This window comes from Falco naumanni, chromosome 3, assembly GCF_017639655.2.
Source record: "Falco naumanni isolate bFalNau1 chromosome 3, bFalNau1.pat, whole genome shotgun sequence".
NCBI lineage: Eukaryota > Metazoa > Chordata > Aves > Falconiformes > Falconidae > Falco > Falco naumanni.
Window position 1 is genome coordinate 80,080,997 of NC_054056.1, and position 15,319 is coordinate 80,096,315.

The following is a 15,319-nucleotide window of genomic DNA, read 5'->3' on the forward strand; positions in this document are numbered from 1 at the left end:
GCACAAACCTGTGTAAACACAATATGCATCATCTTCAGCCATTGCTATACATTATAGAGAATTGTTCTAAGTTAATGAAATTCTGCTGCCAGGAGGATGAGTCCCAAAGACATAGACTGAAGAAAAAGTAAAGATAAAACTTAAAAGATTGTATAATCATTTTGATTTCATCATTGCTGCTAGAAAAAGAGATGATCCACCTACCAGACAGATATAATCAAAGTGTCACAGACTAAAAGTTTCCATGGATTTTGGGGAGGTTTTAAATGCTGCCAGTCACATTAGTTTTCCTTCTCTTCTGAATTTACCCAAAATTAAATTATTTTCTCTTACTCAGAAGAACAACGGTTCTACCTTAGCCCTCCCATAGAACCTTTTTGTTTTAACATCCTGGCCAAAACAACTCCCATGAGACAAAATCAATCAAAGCCATAAAAGAAGAATGTTTTTGTCATGCCAGACCCTTACTGCTCATGTCTTACAGATACACAATCAACAGCAGCTAAAGTGGGTTAGACAGACGATCTGAATAGATCTGGCCCGTTACTCTAACCAAAATCAACATACTTTTAAAATTTTGAATATTATACAGCTAAAAAACTCCTAACATATAGAAATAAGTTATGTTAACACACAGTGATAAGTGTCATAACGGGGTGGAAACAGAAAAGGAACCTACAAGCCTTAAAACCAGGCACCTTCCCCACAAAGAGTTAAGCTCAGAGTCATTTTCTTTGAGGCTGCCTCCCTGTCTGCATATGCACCTAAACTCTCTCCCTGATGGAAAGAAACAAAACCAAAAAAAATATATCTTAAAAGCTCCCTCTCCATCCCTCCTTTCCCAAACCTCCAAAATATTAGGCTGAATGCACCCTTGGCAAGGTGTCTGTGGGGACAGGTAAAGAACTCAGATGCTTGGGCAAATAACCAAATGGCCCCTTTCCAGGAATTTTCCCTTTTGCTGGCATTTTTTTTTCATGCTGAATGTCCTTTTATGTATCCTAGAGTAAGTGTGTGTGTGATCCCTTTAGTTCTGAAACTAAGGGGAAAAGACTTAGAAGAGGCATGGGTTAAACAGAAACCTACTTTGATAAGAGTTATAAATACAGTAATATCTAAAGAAGGTTTCACACCACCCTTGACCGTAGGTCCATTAAAATGAAAAGAAAAACTCATTTTGACCAGCAAAAGTCTGGACCAGCCTCGTTACATTGAGCAAAGCAATGACACCCAGCAGAAGCCTGTCTCAGCTCCCCTGGTTCACAGCCATGGTGAAGAAGAAGAAGAAGAAGAAGAAACCAAGCTTTCTACTGCCAGCATGGGGAGGGAAGCCTTAGAGAGGACAGCTCTAGACACACCAGGAGAGTGTCTGGAGACACCAGCCATTGCTGCTCTGCAGGGCAGGGCTGTCTCTCTTTCAGCACTGCATATGGCTTACGAGGGGAAAGCCTCCAGCCCCACCGGTGTCCTTCAGCACTGCCATCTCCAGCACTTGCTGTTCCTGTCTTGCCTGTCCTCAGTAGCAGCAAGAGCAGGATGCTGCCAGCCTGCGCTCCCACTTGCTCCTGGCTGGGTGGGTTGGTGGGAAACAGCCACACCTCAGGCTGCAGGGGGAGGTTCAAGAAAGGAATGGATTAATGGATTCCCCTTAGGTTATTTCCTTGGGGTTTGCACATCCTGGAAAAAAACATTTTTTTGGGGAAAAAAAAATCTACTTTTCATTAAGAGTCGTTTGAGTCTGTTGGTGAAACTGATACCACAGAAATATATATGTTCCTGTGTGCTGTCTTCCTGCTCTGTAATAGCACTTGCAGGGGGGGGGGGGGGGCGGGGAGGGGGAGGCTGCTGTTGTCCATTTACTTTAGTAAAGATTGCTATTGAATGAAACCTTTAATGGGGCGTTTATGCTTCCACTCAGCTAAGAGCTCCGAGCTTGTGGCAGAGTAGTCTTTCCCTCCACCTTGACAGCTATTAAAGAATCAATACAGGTAATCCCTCAGCTGGCCGTCAGCACCCGCCGGCTGTGGGGCTGCCCTGGCCACTGTGGTGGGGTCACTTGTGGGAAAGCGAGACTTCTCCAGGGAATGGCCTGCCACTGCGATCCCACCGCCACTGCACCAGGCCAGCATCCTCCAAACCACGCAGAGCTCTGTGGCCCTGGAGGGAATGCCACTGACTTCACTTGGATTAAGCCGAAGGGTGGACTCAGCCTTTTCTCCCTAGGGAGAAGGGGCTCTGCAGCTTCATTTCACATCAGGGATTGTCTGTGATTTGCATTTTTGGCCAGTATAACCCAAGAATTCATCCCTTTCTCCTTCCTTGATAGACAGAGGACATTTTCTCTGCTACTGCGTTTCTGTTTATGACCAAGGTGGCTCCTACTGGCTCTGTTCAAGTCACTGCATTTTTTCACTGCTACTCTGCAGATTAAGAATACCCCAGTTTGCAGGACTGTGTGGCATTCTCACACTATAGCATGCAACAGTACCCTCTACACTACTAAACTTCTGGGCTAGCCAGAGGTTAGTCCTGTGAGTTTAAGCCTGGTTTGCCACTGCTGCAATGCAGCTAAGTGGGGGTTTCCAGAACAGTCCCTACAGCAAGAGCTGGGAATGGAGGTGGAGTAGAGCCGCCTGGGTCCCACTGTAGGAGGTGGAGGTGCTGTGATACTCTCCTCTGGTGCTCCCACATACCCCCAGTTGCCAACAACAAGCCCCAGGGACCTTCAAGGGTCTGGCTTTTCAGCAAAGGCATTCGCTGGTGGAGATTAAGTATTTTTAAGGCTTGAGTCAAACACCATAAAAACAGGCAGTTGTGGGTCCCACTGAAAATCTGGAGATGTTTTACACGAGATCAAAAAAGGAAAGCAGTGAGTGAGCAAAGCCCAAGTCTCCCAACCCTGTGTGTGCCCAAGGCCCTGCACTATGAGCATTAAGGAGAAGCCAGAAGGGAGAAGGTACAAGGGGATGTGCATCTGTGAGGTGAGAAAGAGAAATAAAGGTGATGGTGACTGTGTCCATAGGGGTGAAACAAACACCAGCACTTGCTGCAGAAGCACGTAGGATGGAGGGGACAACCACTCAGGGCTCCCCTGGTGAACAGTCTCTCCTGTTTAATGGACAGTTTGGCACTAATCAATATTTGTTTGTGACATTATCTTCAATTCACTAAGCTACTTGCTTCTTGCTCCTTTTCACCCTCCCTCAGTGGTTAACCACCTCCCTCTTCCCCCAGTCCCCGGGGGGCACAGCGGGACAGGGTCTGGGGCAGCAGAGGGATGTGGACCAGGTGTTTAAAGAGCAGAGAGATGCAGGAGATGTCGGAGGCAGCAGATGTCGATGGCCAGGCCTTTTGTTCCCTCACACTCGCCAGCCTGAGCTCTGGGACTATCTTTTTGGTTTTGTCTCACCATTGTCATTCACCAGGGAGAGGCTTTTCAGGAGTCAGCCTCACAAGCTCATTTCTCTCCCCACTGGACCAACAAAACAGCCAAGATTGCCCTCATCCTCTGGTTTCTATTTAGATCACTTTCCATTTTAACATTTTAAAAACCCTGACACAGTTAATGCAAACCACTTAAAATCAGCTAGTGTCTTACAGGGCTGATTTGTCCCAACAACTTGACTTGTTGCTCTCCTTGGCAGGGCAATTTTTAATCCTAGTTAGAAGAAAGAAGAGTGAGGTAAATTTCTGTAATCCTTTGCCTGGGGGAATGCAGTGAGAATGAGCCCCCAGCCAGGGAAGCCTCGCTACAGCCAGCTTAAGCCAGAGTGAGAAATGTGGGTACCTATTGCACATAGTGTATCACTATAGTCACTGTCGGGGAAAATGATGCTGCTGTATCCTATTTGATGCCAAGAAACGGGAGAGGTGGATCTAGTGAAGCATGCAAAGCCACAACCTGGTCCCCCAGCAAGTGGCAGGGACAGCCTGCTTTCTGCAGCCCCAGTTTGGCTCAGCAGTGGCCAGCAGGAGCATCGGTGTTAGCCCCTGCTGCGGCGTGTGCTCAGGAGGGACCTAGCAGCTGGGGCTAACCAGCGAAAGGATCGAGCCTTTAAGGTTGGCTTCATCACAAATATTCTCCCTTCATTTGAACTTGCAGCATAGCCTCCTTCATGCGCATGGCTTTCTGTGCCATAGTCATCCTGGGAACCTGCCAGACGAAAAAGAGCAGAGCACATATGTTCCCTCCCTCTCCCCCTTATCTGTGTGTATAAATACACCGTGTATAAACCCCACTCCTGGCTGAGCTAGCCAGAGCTGCTTTCACGGGGCTGAAGGCAGCATGGCCACAGGAGGTTCAAGCAAATGTGCAAATCCCCGGGAAGGAAAATCTCAGCTCAGCGGACGCACAGGGTACGTGTACACTACAGGAACATTCCCTAATCTAAATCTAATCTCTCCTAAACCCTGTCCAGCAAGGACAGCAATATGTTTGCACTGACAATCACTGTATTTGCCTTGCAGGAAACCAAAATCTGGCACAAGCTGCCTTCCCGCCTGCTCCCTGCTTCTTAATTTCTCCCCACCCTGCTGTGAAGTGTGCTGCTGGCCAAGCGCCACCCCCACTGCCCCCCAGCCTCAGCACAGCTGGGACTGCTATTCAGAAGGGAGAAGACAAGGATACAGGGCAGTTAAATGCTATAGGGTAATTAAATGCCTTTTTTAGGGCTCAATCCAGATCAATCATCTTGCTTGCAAATGGGAGTGAACTCAATCCAGAACTGAATCGCCTTAGCTTCCATGAACTATTGGGACACTTAAAGCCCAATCCATCAATACATTGGATGCCTTTGACTTCTAATGCAGTCAGGTGCTACCCAGCAGGACAAGGACTAGAACGCCCAGTAAGAGTTTGACTCTTTAATGACTTGCAAATGACACAGAAAATACCCTTCATCCATTTGCTAGTACCTCAAATATTAAAATCCAATGCACTGGCAGAAAACAACCTATAACCCATTAGTCTACATTATAGCCTCCAATAATTTGTCATCCTTTGCACGAATATCATTGTAATAATCTTAATTAGCATCAAAATTTACATATACAGGTTTAATGTGCAAGACAACCAGTACCTTCAATCACAAGTACAAGCAAAACTCTTCATGTACTTTTACAGACAACTCATCAAATACTGTAGAAGGGTGCTAATATTTTAGTACAAGATACTTGAGGGCTCTTCAAGAAGAAAATGCATACAACTGAAAAGAGAAGGTGCACCCTTAAATAAACTTTATTCACAAGAAACAAGGTTACCTGCATGGGAAGCTAACCATGCATTTCATAACACTTTGAATCCATTCCTAGTCATAACATTTATTTCATCCTTAAGTAGTTGATTTCATCAAATCCCGAGTTATTTATGAGACCAAACCAGCAAAGCTTTCACACACAGAATTCACATTTCTGTTGGCCAGGGTTCTGTATGCTTAGGGGAAAACACCTCCATATGGGCAGACAGCTGGAAGATTCAGTTCCTCCACCTCTACTTCAGCATGGTTTGTAGACACAAATGCTGTGATGTTCTTAGGAGTGAATCTTAGCTATTTAGAGCGCACTGGTTCAGCCCTCAATATGTACAAAATTCAGCCTGCTGTGTTACAGTAAAATTTGCTATTAAAGTAAGAAAAAAATATATAATCAGAATATTATCTTTATTCTATCCTAAAAGCTACATGTATGTACAATACTAAATGTCTCACTTATTTCAGATACTATCTAGTGCTGGGCCTCAATATTTTACTTACAAGTGGTTCTATAAATATTTTAAATTTTGCCATGAAAGCAATTAAAACAGAGCAATTTAAGGTACAATAATCCATATAAAATTTAGTGCAAATCGATGTATTTATAGATACAGTATCTGCATGACATAATTAAATGTACAGGTAATATTTTTTTCTAGTTCTGCACTGTATTTATAAAGAGATTGTTAAGGTTGGCACAAAATAAAAACTTTTAAGTTATGTGCAAAGTCCTTTTAATATCCTAGACTGCCTTGGATTAACAAGAGAATCTCATCATCCCAGTAACATGGAACTACCAGAGTTAATCAACCAACTCTAGCAAGGGCTTCCATTATCCCTCCTGTATGCAACACATGGTCCCATCTGACACAGGGAGCCAGCCCCCTCACAGATGCACAGCCCCCTGCCTATTGTGCTGGCCATTCAGTGATTAAAAAGGCTTCTGCACCAATTACAGCACTTCCTACACCCAGTGGTCCTTCAGCACCGGCTTTTTGCTGAGCCCCATCAAGTTGAGATTTCACACATTGCCAGGGAATGCCGTTTTCTTAAGGATTCTTAACAATTCTGAAAATACTTGGTAAAAATCAGGGTCTAATCATATAGGATTTTACACTGAAATCCCTTTAACCATTGTAATATGCACTTGCGACAATATTTGAATAACTTGATGTTTGCTCCACAGCTGTGAGGAGGGAAAGACAACCTCCACTATCTCTGCTAGCTGGCACAAGAGGCTTGCAGCTATCTCATCACACCCTGCTCCTCTCCACCTGGATACTAACCAGAATACAGCATCCTCTGGAAGAGTTGGTCTCACCGCCCTGGAGCTCCCTGTGTCCAGCCCCCTGAATGAAGGAACAATACCTACATTGGTCCAGCAGTCAGTATCTGTCTCTGAGGCAGTTCACATTTAAATAGAGCATCACTAAAAGACTTGCAGGTTAAGGGGTAGAGACTCCTATCTGGTCATGCATCCAAACAAAACAAACAGGTTAAATAGACTTTGGGAAATGCACTTGATAAAATATCCCTCACAGAAACCTTGGTACAGACCACACCAGCCCATGCATAGATGTGGTGCATTAGAGACATGGAAACACTCTCAAAATGATACTTCTGCACAAAAGGTTTATGGAAGGTAAAATTACCTCCTGCCTGTGTTTCCCTTTTGTGGAAATTAGGGTATGGGAGAAGAAAGGAAAGCTGGCGTAGTGCATGTTGGACTTTACTCCAGCATGGCATCTGGGTACCCAAGCAAGAAACTTCCATCCACTGCACTCAGAAACATTCCCAGGGTCCAGATACTGGACATACCTGAAGAGTCACTGTGAGGCTAAATGTCATCTCCTGCATTGTGCACACAAACACACACAAAAACACGTGCACATAGACTGATACATAAGCTGGTCCAGGACGCATCTACAGGGTTCTTGACTAATGAGCAGCATGAATCTTCATGTGGAAGTGGCAATCTTCCTGCTCTCGGAAGTGCTGGCCACACACTGAGCAAGTGCAGCCCTTCTCGCTGTTGTGTGTGCGCCGCACGTGGCTGTCGTGGGCTGCGTGTGAGGCGAAGGCTTTGCCACAGTGCTTGCACTTGAAGGGCTTCTCCCCAGAGTGCTGGCGGATGTGCGTGCGCAGGATGCTGGATGCTGTGAACGCCTGAAAGGGCAGGGATCAGAAAGCGAGGAGGAGTTGAAAGTAATCTATTTTCATATATATAATCCCCAGGTTCAGCTAACCCAGACCCCATCAAAAGTACTGTACCCTGAAAATAAGTCCTCAAATAGCTCAAAATCCTCAAGATAATTGGAAAAAAAACCCCAAAACCACAAAAACCAAGGAACCAGATGTCAACACATCACTATACAGATGTGGATGAGTCCATGGAGTTAGGTGAAGCTCAGAGAAAGATTTCTCACCAGAGACACCAGTAAATCTCTCCTACATGTCAAAGGGTAAGAAGGCAATACTGTCCTAATTAGATTTGCAGCTTCCTTATCACCTATACAGTCCTGCATCCATCTTTTGGGGTTTCATTTTCCCCGCTCCATAATACTTTGCTCTTTCTTCAGTCAGGCCTTCCAGCCTGTTTCCCCCCTCCCCGCCACATCCACATACCAAAAGGTACACTCAGCCACACTCTGTCTCCCTCGTAAAAGGTCCTTCTCCCTTTGTGGAGAAAACCCTCTCACCAAGACTTAAGCAGGAATATTGAAAAGTTGCTCATGTGTTCCCCATTTTCTCTTTTCCCGAGAAAGATGCTTCCAGGCCTTTCAATGTTTGCAGACCACGGAAAATAAATTATCTTTAGTACCAATATGGTGCTGAACCATCACAAGGAAGTTTTTACAGCAAAAAGCAATACATCTCAGATACCTTTTCACTAGGAACCTTAGAGCACAAGCAGATCTGAGGTTCCTGTAGAAAAGTTCCTGGCAGTATATATCAAGGTCAAAGTGTGTTTGAGGGCCAGAATGGTGACCTTAGCCCAACACTTTTTCTTTAATCTCACAGTGTCACCAAGATAGTGAGCAAAGGGGGCAGGAAAGCAAAGCTGCCCAGAGCACAGATATCATTAGAGGTAGAAAAGGCAAAAAGGAATCATGACTGTGTAGGAGGAACAGGCGAGGATACTTTAAAATAGCCTGTTTTCCCAGCCACAGAAATGCTGGCTATGTCCCAGGATAGCTGCAGCCTGAAGACCAATGGTTTAATCTGATCCAATCTGCACCAGTCCTACCAGACTGGCTGGGGGGTGGCCAAGGGTCCCACGCATCCTAGAGATCCATTCACAGAGCGACCTGTAAAGCTCTGCCATCTCTTCCTGTGATAGGAAGATTAAAGGATGACATTTCATCCTGAAGTCTGCATCTGCCTACAAGTGTTCAGGATGTCTGGGAGCGAAAAAATATAATAGGCAAAAAGATCTAAGGTTCTTTAATACAGGACACTTCAGATCTGTGTTAGTCCAGCCAGTCATAAACAAAACTCTCCCAAAACCAGAAGCACCTTACTACATATGCTGACGGTGCTTCTGCATTGCATGGACACTCTGTAGCACCTGCAGCCCCTATGATATTCATCCAGCAGCAGCCTGTACATCCATCCTCCGTCTGCTGGGAGAGCCATCACTGCTTTCCCAGGGAGAGCTCACCTGAATCACCCCTCCTGTGAAGGGCAGTAAGTAACAGCTGAGCACATTCTGATCAGTGCTGCGTGTTCTTTTTCAAATGAAACCTCCATGCCCAGTTGCACAAAGGCCCCGTTACTTCAAGGCAAGCATGCGCGCTATGTCATGTCTTGCAGATTCAGCTTATCGGCCAAATCTGGGTGCTGCACTCCAGAAGCAGTGTCACTAATATAAAAAAAATACCTATTTGATGAAAAAGAGGAATATTGGATCTAGCTACATGCTTCAGATGGCACTTGAAATGCTCTAAATCTTTTCTAGACTTTATCCCCACTGCAGGTCTCTGAGCTAGGACAAAACACAGATTCCACATCAGCTGGAGACCAGATCTTGTTTCTTCAGTCTCGGCAACCCTGTTATTTCAACTGACAACTGTGCCCAGAATATATACTCACTTATCTGGTTATCAACTTAGATGACATTTTCTTGAAAGAAAACAGCAAAGAAACAGAAAAAATTGATAAAAGAAAACAGAGCATGAAAGAGCTGCCTCCTGGGTGATACTGAGCACGACAGGGATGGGACAGGGCTTTGCGTTACCTTGTTGCAATAGACACATTTGTAGGGGCGCTCCCCGGAGTGAACCCTCATGTGTTTGTTCAGGCTGGAGGACTGAGAAAAGGTCTTCCCACACACTGAGCACTGGGAAAAAAAAATAAAAGGGATAAAGTTAAAAGGAAGCACAAAACAGCATTGCTGAAACAATGAATTAGGTATGTGGATGATGTGTGCATGTATTTTCCTACATATATTTATCTATATACATATGTCTATTTATATGTATAAAAACAGCAGTAATTTAAGCAGTAACAATTTAAATACAGTCAAAATGTTATTTACTCTGGTTTTAAGAACAGATTTTTTTAAAAAAAGGAAACATGCAAAATTTCAAAGCTTTTTTTGTGTTGTTAAAATTGTTTTATTAAAAATCATCCTTCAGAACATTAAGACTATTGATTTTCAGTAATCAAAATCTGAAAATTTCTGTCAATCTTCAAACTGCAAATCAAGCTGCAGTTGCTATTTTAAATTTTTGTTCAAAAGATACAACTTCCTAAAAAAATTTTAAGGGGATCAACCATTTTTTCAGAACCAGTACTTAGCCTACAGCTTGATCTGTCAGCAGTGCCTCTCCTTAAGAGTGAAGCAAGCAGCATTCTTCTGCCCAAGGAGCTGCCACCTTCACGGTGTGGTGTGCGCTCTGTGGGCAGCAGCTACACGGCAAAACAGGGGCTGAAGTCACTTGAGAGACCTGCACTGATTCAGTGTGATTTGTATGAGCCACAAAATTATTTCCCCCATAGAATTAATTTGAAACAAATTCATAAATTCAAAATAAGCTAATCTATTACTCATCTTCAAAGAAGGTAATTTTTCTTACTGACATTTTCTGTCTCTGCTTTTTGAGTCGACCTGTTCTCATATAAATGCAATTTATTCAGAACAGGTTTATCTTCCTGCTGTTCTAAAGTACTTCCTTCATATGCATTCCAAAATAAATGGAAAGGGTGAACAATTACATAGCATTCATTACCTCATATTTGATATAATAGTATTTTTTATCTGTCACTAGATCAGTGCTACATTCTGTCATTGTAATATTGCAGATTCAGTGATAAAAGCTTTTCCTGAAAAATACACATTATTGCAGGACCATCTATGAAATCCGTATTTGGAGGATTTTAGGACCAATTTAACTGGCATTTCAAACACCGGAACTTGCCCTTCCCAAACCTTTAGGAAAAGTCTTAATTTCCAGTGTTCCTAGAGAAAACTTATGCTACAAAGAGGTGTTTGGTGGAAATGAGGAAAAGTATCTCAGCAAAGATTTGCTTCCATCAAACGAAAACCTGCTCCATGTTGAATCTAAAACTTTTTCAACTCCCATTTTGTCCAACAGATTTGTCGGCTCTTAGGCTTAAAAGGAAGAGTGAGGAACATCAGACATTGTCTTTCCTGATCCTGGACAAGTGGAGCGCCTTCAAACACAAGTTACCCCCCACACTGTAAGAAAAGTAGCAAAACCCACAGGGCAAACATTTAAAAAGCCCAGTTGAAATACTGTTTCTTTTTGAACTCTTACTGAGACTGTGAAGGTTTTTTTCCCCCCCAATATAAATCCATTGAATTTCTTCAACTAAATTCAGCTGCACAAGACAAACTCTTCCTGTACAGGCAGAGCAGTCCCACCAGGGAACTACCAGGGAAACTGGAGGAGGGAAAACAATATCAGCATCTTTCCTCGGCCAAAAGGACTCCTTAAGTAGTTCCCCCCCAGAAGAGCCGGTAATCGTGGAGAGACCCGGGAGCAGGCTCACCTTGTGAGGTCTGTGTTTTTCGTGAACGTGGAGAATATGGATCCTCAGCCTGTCCTTTTTTTCAAAGGATCGGTTACAAAGGTGACAAGGAAATTTGCGGTCCCCCTGGTCCACGCAACGAGTGTACTTGAGGTGCTTGTCCCGGTAGTACTTGTAGGCAAACACCTTGCCGCAGCGCTCACACTTAAAGCTCTCTCCGGCTTCTGTACAGCAGAAGGGAAAGTGCCACCTCCCCGTTACACCACAGCCAAAGGGGGTCATTTCAAATCTGCTTCCTTGTCAGAGCCGGTACCTGACGGGGAATTAAGTCTCCGGGAGGGCAATAACGACAAATGGATTCTGGAAACATCAGTAACAAAATACATGTCGGATCTCCTAAGCTTCGCACAGCCCCACTGCTAACGGAGGGAAGCAAACTAGAGCCCATAGCCTGGTAAAATTATTGGGCTTAGCTACCGACTTCAGCGTTTTCATCCTTTAACCTCCACAAACAGCAAGCGAATGTGAAAACTCAGCGTGGAGTCCCACTTCAAAGCGCCTCCCCACAAGGAAACATCGCCAGGTACTTCTTGACAATATCGTCCGTAAATTTCATTTCTCGCCCCCAAAAGAAAAATAAATTTGCACGTCTTTTCTATCATTTTCAAAACACTATCGAACAAAACCACGTTTCTTTGGTTTTCTTTTGTATTTCAAACTGTTCTTAACGCTCAATTTAACAACACTGGAAAATTTTTCAAACGTTTACACAACCTTTTCTTCAACAAAACTTCGTCTTAAGCCTTGAAATGAACTGAACAATTTACCAGCTGTCTGGACCAGGCACACCTTAAGATAACAGAGCTATAAAAATTTCCATGCCAAATTTCCGTGCCAATTTTCTTTTCTCTCTGACTGCTGCACCCGGCTGACCCACCACCCCCCAGCCGCTCCAGCTTTCCCTGCATCGGCACAATGAAACTGGTTTTCTACACAACATAAGTTTTGCTTATAAGAACGCTGTATTTTCTACACGTTATAAGCAGAATTACTCCCGGACTAAACGCATTTGGCATTTACTCTGCAAGCGATATCAGCATTATCGGATCGGAACGACCTTGGCCTGCCCCGTTTACCGAGACTGTTACTTGCACAAAAAGTCATCACCTCAGGTACGTGCAGTCATTAAGATAAAACAGAACCAAAACAGGAATGCCCCCAAAAGCCCCTCTCCTCCAAAAAGGGACTCTCCCTTCGAACAACGGCACTGGGAGGCCGAGGCAAGCTCAGCCCAGCAGCGCCAGATGCTTTACAATAGCCAGATGCACACTTTTAACTCCCCGTGGAAAGGCGAACTAGGAGCAAGCTGCCGGGGCAAAAAGGGGTGCCCCTCGCTCCGAGCCGGCAGCAGCTCTCGGTGCAATCCCCGGACTCCCCGCTGTCGAGGGCAGGCTGCTGCTTTGGGGGTGCTGGAGGCTGCAAGGGAAGGGGACGGCGAGCGGACCGGGGCTGCGGGGCCACCGTCACCCCGAGCATCCCCGCGGCAGGGCTGGTCACCCGCCACCGACTCACCGCAGGGACTGGGATGCGTTTGAAGTGAAACACAGGTGGGAAAAAGGTGATGCCCGAGTTTCTTTACCTCCCTTCATGCGAATCTAATCCTGGCCAGCCACAGGTCCATGGGAAGAAGGGGCAGTGCCCCTCCAGGGGTCGGTCGCTGGCAGGCTCACCTTCCGGGTGCTGCAGGGATCTCTTCCCCTCCGGCATGCCCTTCAGGCTGATGGGGATGCCCAGGAACTGCACGTAGCAATCGCCGTACCACACCAGCAGCTCCTGCTTCGGTAAGATTTGCTTGCAGGTCTCGTAGAAGATTTGCCCCTGGCACTGGATAGCTGTCAAATTCTGCTCCTCGGGGAACCTGGCACAGTTCACCAGGGACATCCAGTTGCCAGAGGTGCCCTTCCCGTCGATGAAGTGGCTCAGGCGACCGTATTCAAAGATCTGGAGAGCGGGGAGAAGCGGATCAGCTTCGCCCGACCCTTCCCGCTCGCACCAGCCCCACCACCCACACTGGGCCGAGCCGGTCTTGCCGGCTGCGGGAGAGGGGCAGCCGAACGCCGCGCCCCGGCCCCGCGCAGGGGGTGCGGGGGGAGCCCGGCAGCGCCTCCGCTACCTCCCACATCAGCGAATTGTCGTCGTAAGTCTTGATCTCGCTGGTGTTGACCACTTTGCCTTGGAAAGGGCCGAAGCGGACTCCTTTGGGGATGGGGTCCGTGCAGAAGACTCCGAGCTGAGACACGTCCCCGTAGGCCACCCGCAGCACCGAGAGCCCTGCGGGGGACAGGGCGGGCTGAGCGCGGCCCGGGCGCGGCGCAGGGCGCGGGCAGCGCCGGGTCCCTACCTTCAGGCAGCTGCAGCGAGTCCCTGTCGGGCAGCGGGGCGGAGGAGGAGGAGGAGGCGGCCGAAGCACCTGCAGGGAGGGAAACCCCTTCTTCAGCCCGGCCTCAGCCGTGCAGGTGCCGTAAGGCGGAGGGAGCGCGTCCCACCGCCCCTGGCAGCGGCAGCCCCCCGCATCGCCCCCCCCGGCTTTCCCCCCGGTGTGGGCTCGTAACACGAGAAAACCACAGGAAAAGGCGGCCCGACGCGCCCCTGGCCATGCCCCGTGAGCCCGGCTGCGGCGGGACCGCCTGCCCCCCCTCGGGGGACTGCCCAAACCTCACCGCACGCCCGGCCACAAGGAACGACCCGGTTTCCTTCCCGCCGTCGCCGGCAGCGCCTTGCGCACACGCCGGAGACCCCCTTACCTGGGCTGGCGGGGGGCACCCGGAGCCCCGAGATGGCGTGGAGGCTCCCGGCCAGCTGGCTGCTCTGGAGCGCCCCGTACAGCACCGCGTTGAGCTGCTCCTCGGTGAAGTGGTACCTGCAGCTCTGCCCCGCCGCCCCGCCGCCCCCCGGGCTGCGGGCACCCGTGCGCGGGGAGCCCGGGCAGAGCGGCGGGGGCGAGCCCGCGGCCCCCACCTGGCGGGGCGAGCCCTCCCCGGGAGGGAAGGGGGCCGGCGGCGTGCCGTAGAGGAGAAAGGGGAAGCCGGGTAAGGGCTCGGGGGGCAGGAGGGGCGGCTGGCTCAGGGAAGAGGGGACCCTGCTGAAGCCTAAGGGGGGCAGAGGCGGGGAGGCGGGGACCAGCCCGTCCAGGGATTTCAGGGCCTGGGAAAAGTCGGGGGCCTCCTCGACGTACTGGCCAGGAGGGCAGAAAGGGGGGTAGTAGGCAGCGAGGCTGGCGGGGTCCATCCCGAGCGCGTCTCCGCCGAGTCTGGGAACATACTCGCCGGCCCAGGACAGAGCCATGTCGGAGCGGGAAGGGGGGGGAGGGGGCGGGGGGAGTTGCCGGGAAGCGCAGGGGCTGACACCCGGGTGCTGCCGGCGCGGGGTCCCGCTGCGGGGCGGGGGCAGGACGGAGGCGCGGGAGCTGCCGCTCGCTGCCCTCCGCCGCCCGGCGCCGTCGAGGCGAGCGGGCCGGCCACCGCCGCCCCCTGCGGCTATATGTGCCCGGGGAGGGGAGGGAGGGAGGAGGACAGGCGGGGGCGGCCCGCTCCGGGGGTCGCGCAGCCCCGGGGGCGGGCGGGGTGTCTGCCCCGACCCGCGCCCCTGCCCGGGGCAGAGCCGCGGCTACTCCCGGGCAGGCCGAGCCGCCTCTCTCCCCACCGAGGCCGGCGGTGTCGGAGTGGGCGCTGGGCGGGGGGGGGCGCAGCCTCCCGGACCCACCTCCCCCGCCGCCGCCTCTACCCTGCGCCTCCCCAAGGCCCGGCCGACGGGCCCGGCGGCGGCGCGGGTGGGCTCTGCCTCTCCCCGGAGCAGGAGGCCGGGCCGCGGGACCGGTGCGCCCCACGGGCGGGCAGGTGCTCCCCACGGATGGGCAGGAGCTCCCCGCGGGCGGGGCGGGTGCGCCCCACGGGTGGGCACCTACTGCAGTAGGTGAGCGCCGGCCCGCGGGCCTCCGTGCTCCCCAGCCCCCGCCAGTGTCTGGGGGGTCGCAGCCGTGGGTTTTGGATACGGAAAGTAAAAAACCGTCTCTGAAA

The 15,319-nt window shown here is 49.2% G+C and overlaps 1 protein-coding gene across 1 annotated transcript; it reads right to left on the minus strand.

Annotated features, from left to right (window-relative positions):
• Positions 1–7,187: 7,187 nt before the first annotated feature.
• On the minus strand, positions 7,188–14,588 carry PRDM14 (PR/SET domain 14). Its single transcript, XM_040586676.1, has 8 exons — positions 14,262–14,588; positions 14,048–14,171; positions 13,645–13,713; positions 13,417–13,574; positions 12,974–13,244; positions 11,265–11,467; positions 9,487–9,588; positions 7,188–7,415 (listed from the first exon to the last, which is right to left on the minus strand). Exons 1-8 carry the CDS (start codon positions 14,586–14,588, stop codon positions 7,188–7,190), a joined length of 1,482 nt encoding a protein of 493 aa, XP_040442610.1.
• Positions 14,589–15,319: the final 731 nt, after the last annotated feature.

Coding starts and splice junctions, on each gene's coding strand:
- PRDM14 (XM_040586676.1), bottom strand. CDS start 14,588: ATGGCTCTGTCCTGGGCCGGCGAGTATGTTCCCAGACTCGGCGGAGAC. Junction 9,589..11,264: donor AAAAACACAGACCTCACAAG/GTGAGCCTGCTC, acceptor TTTTTTTCCCAG/TGCTCAGTGTGTGGGAAGAC. Junction 7,416..9,486: donor AATGTGTCTATTGCAACAAG/GTAACGCAAAGC, acceptor CTGCCCTTTCAG/GCGTTCACAGCATCCAGCAT.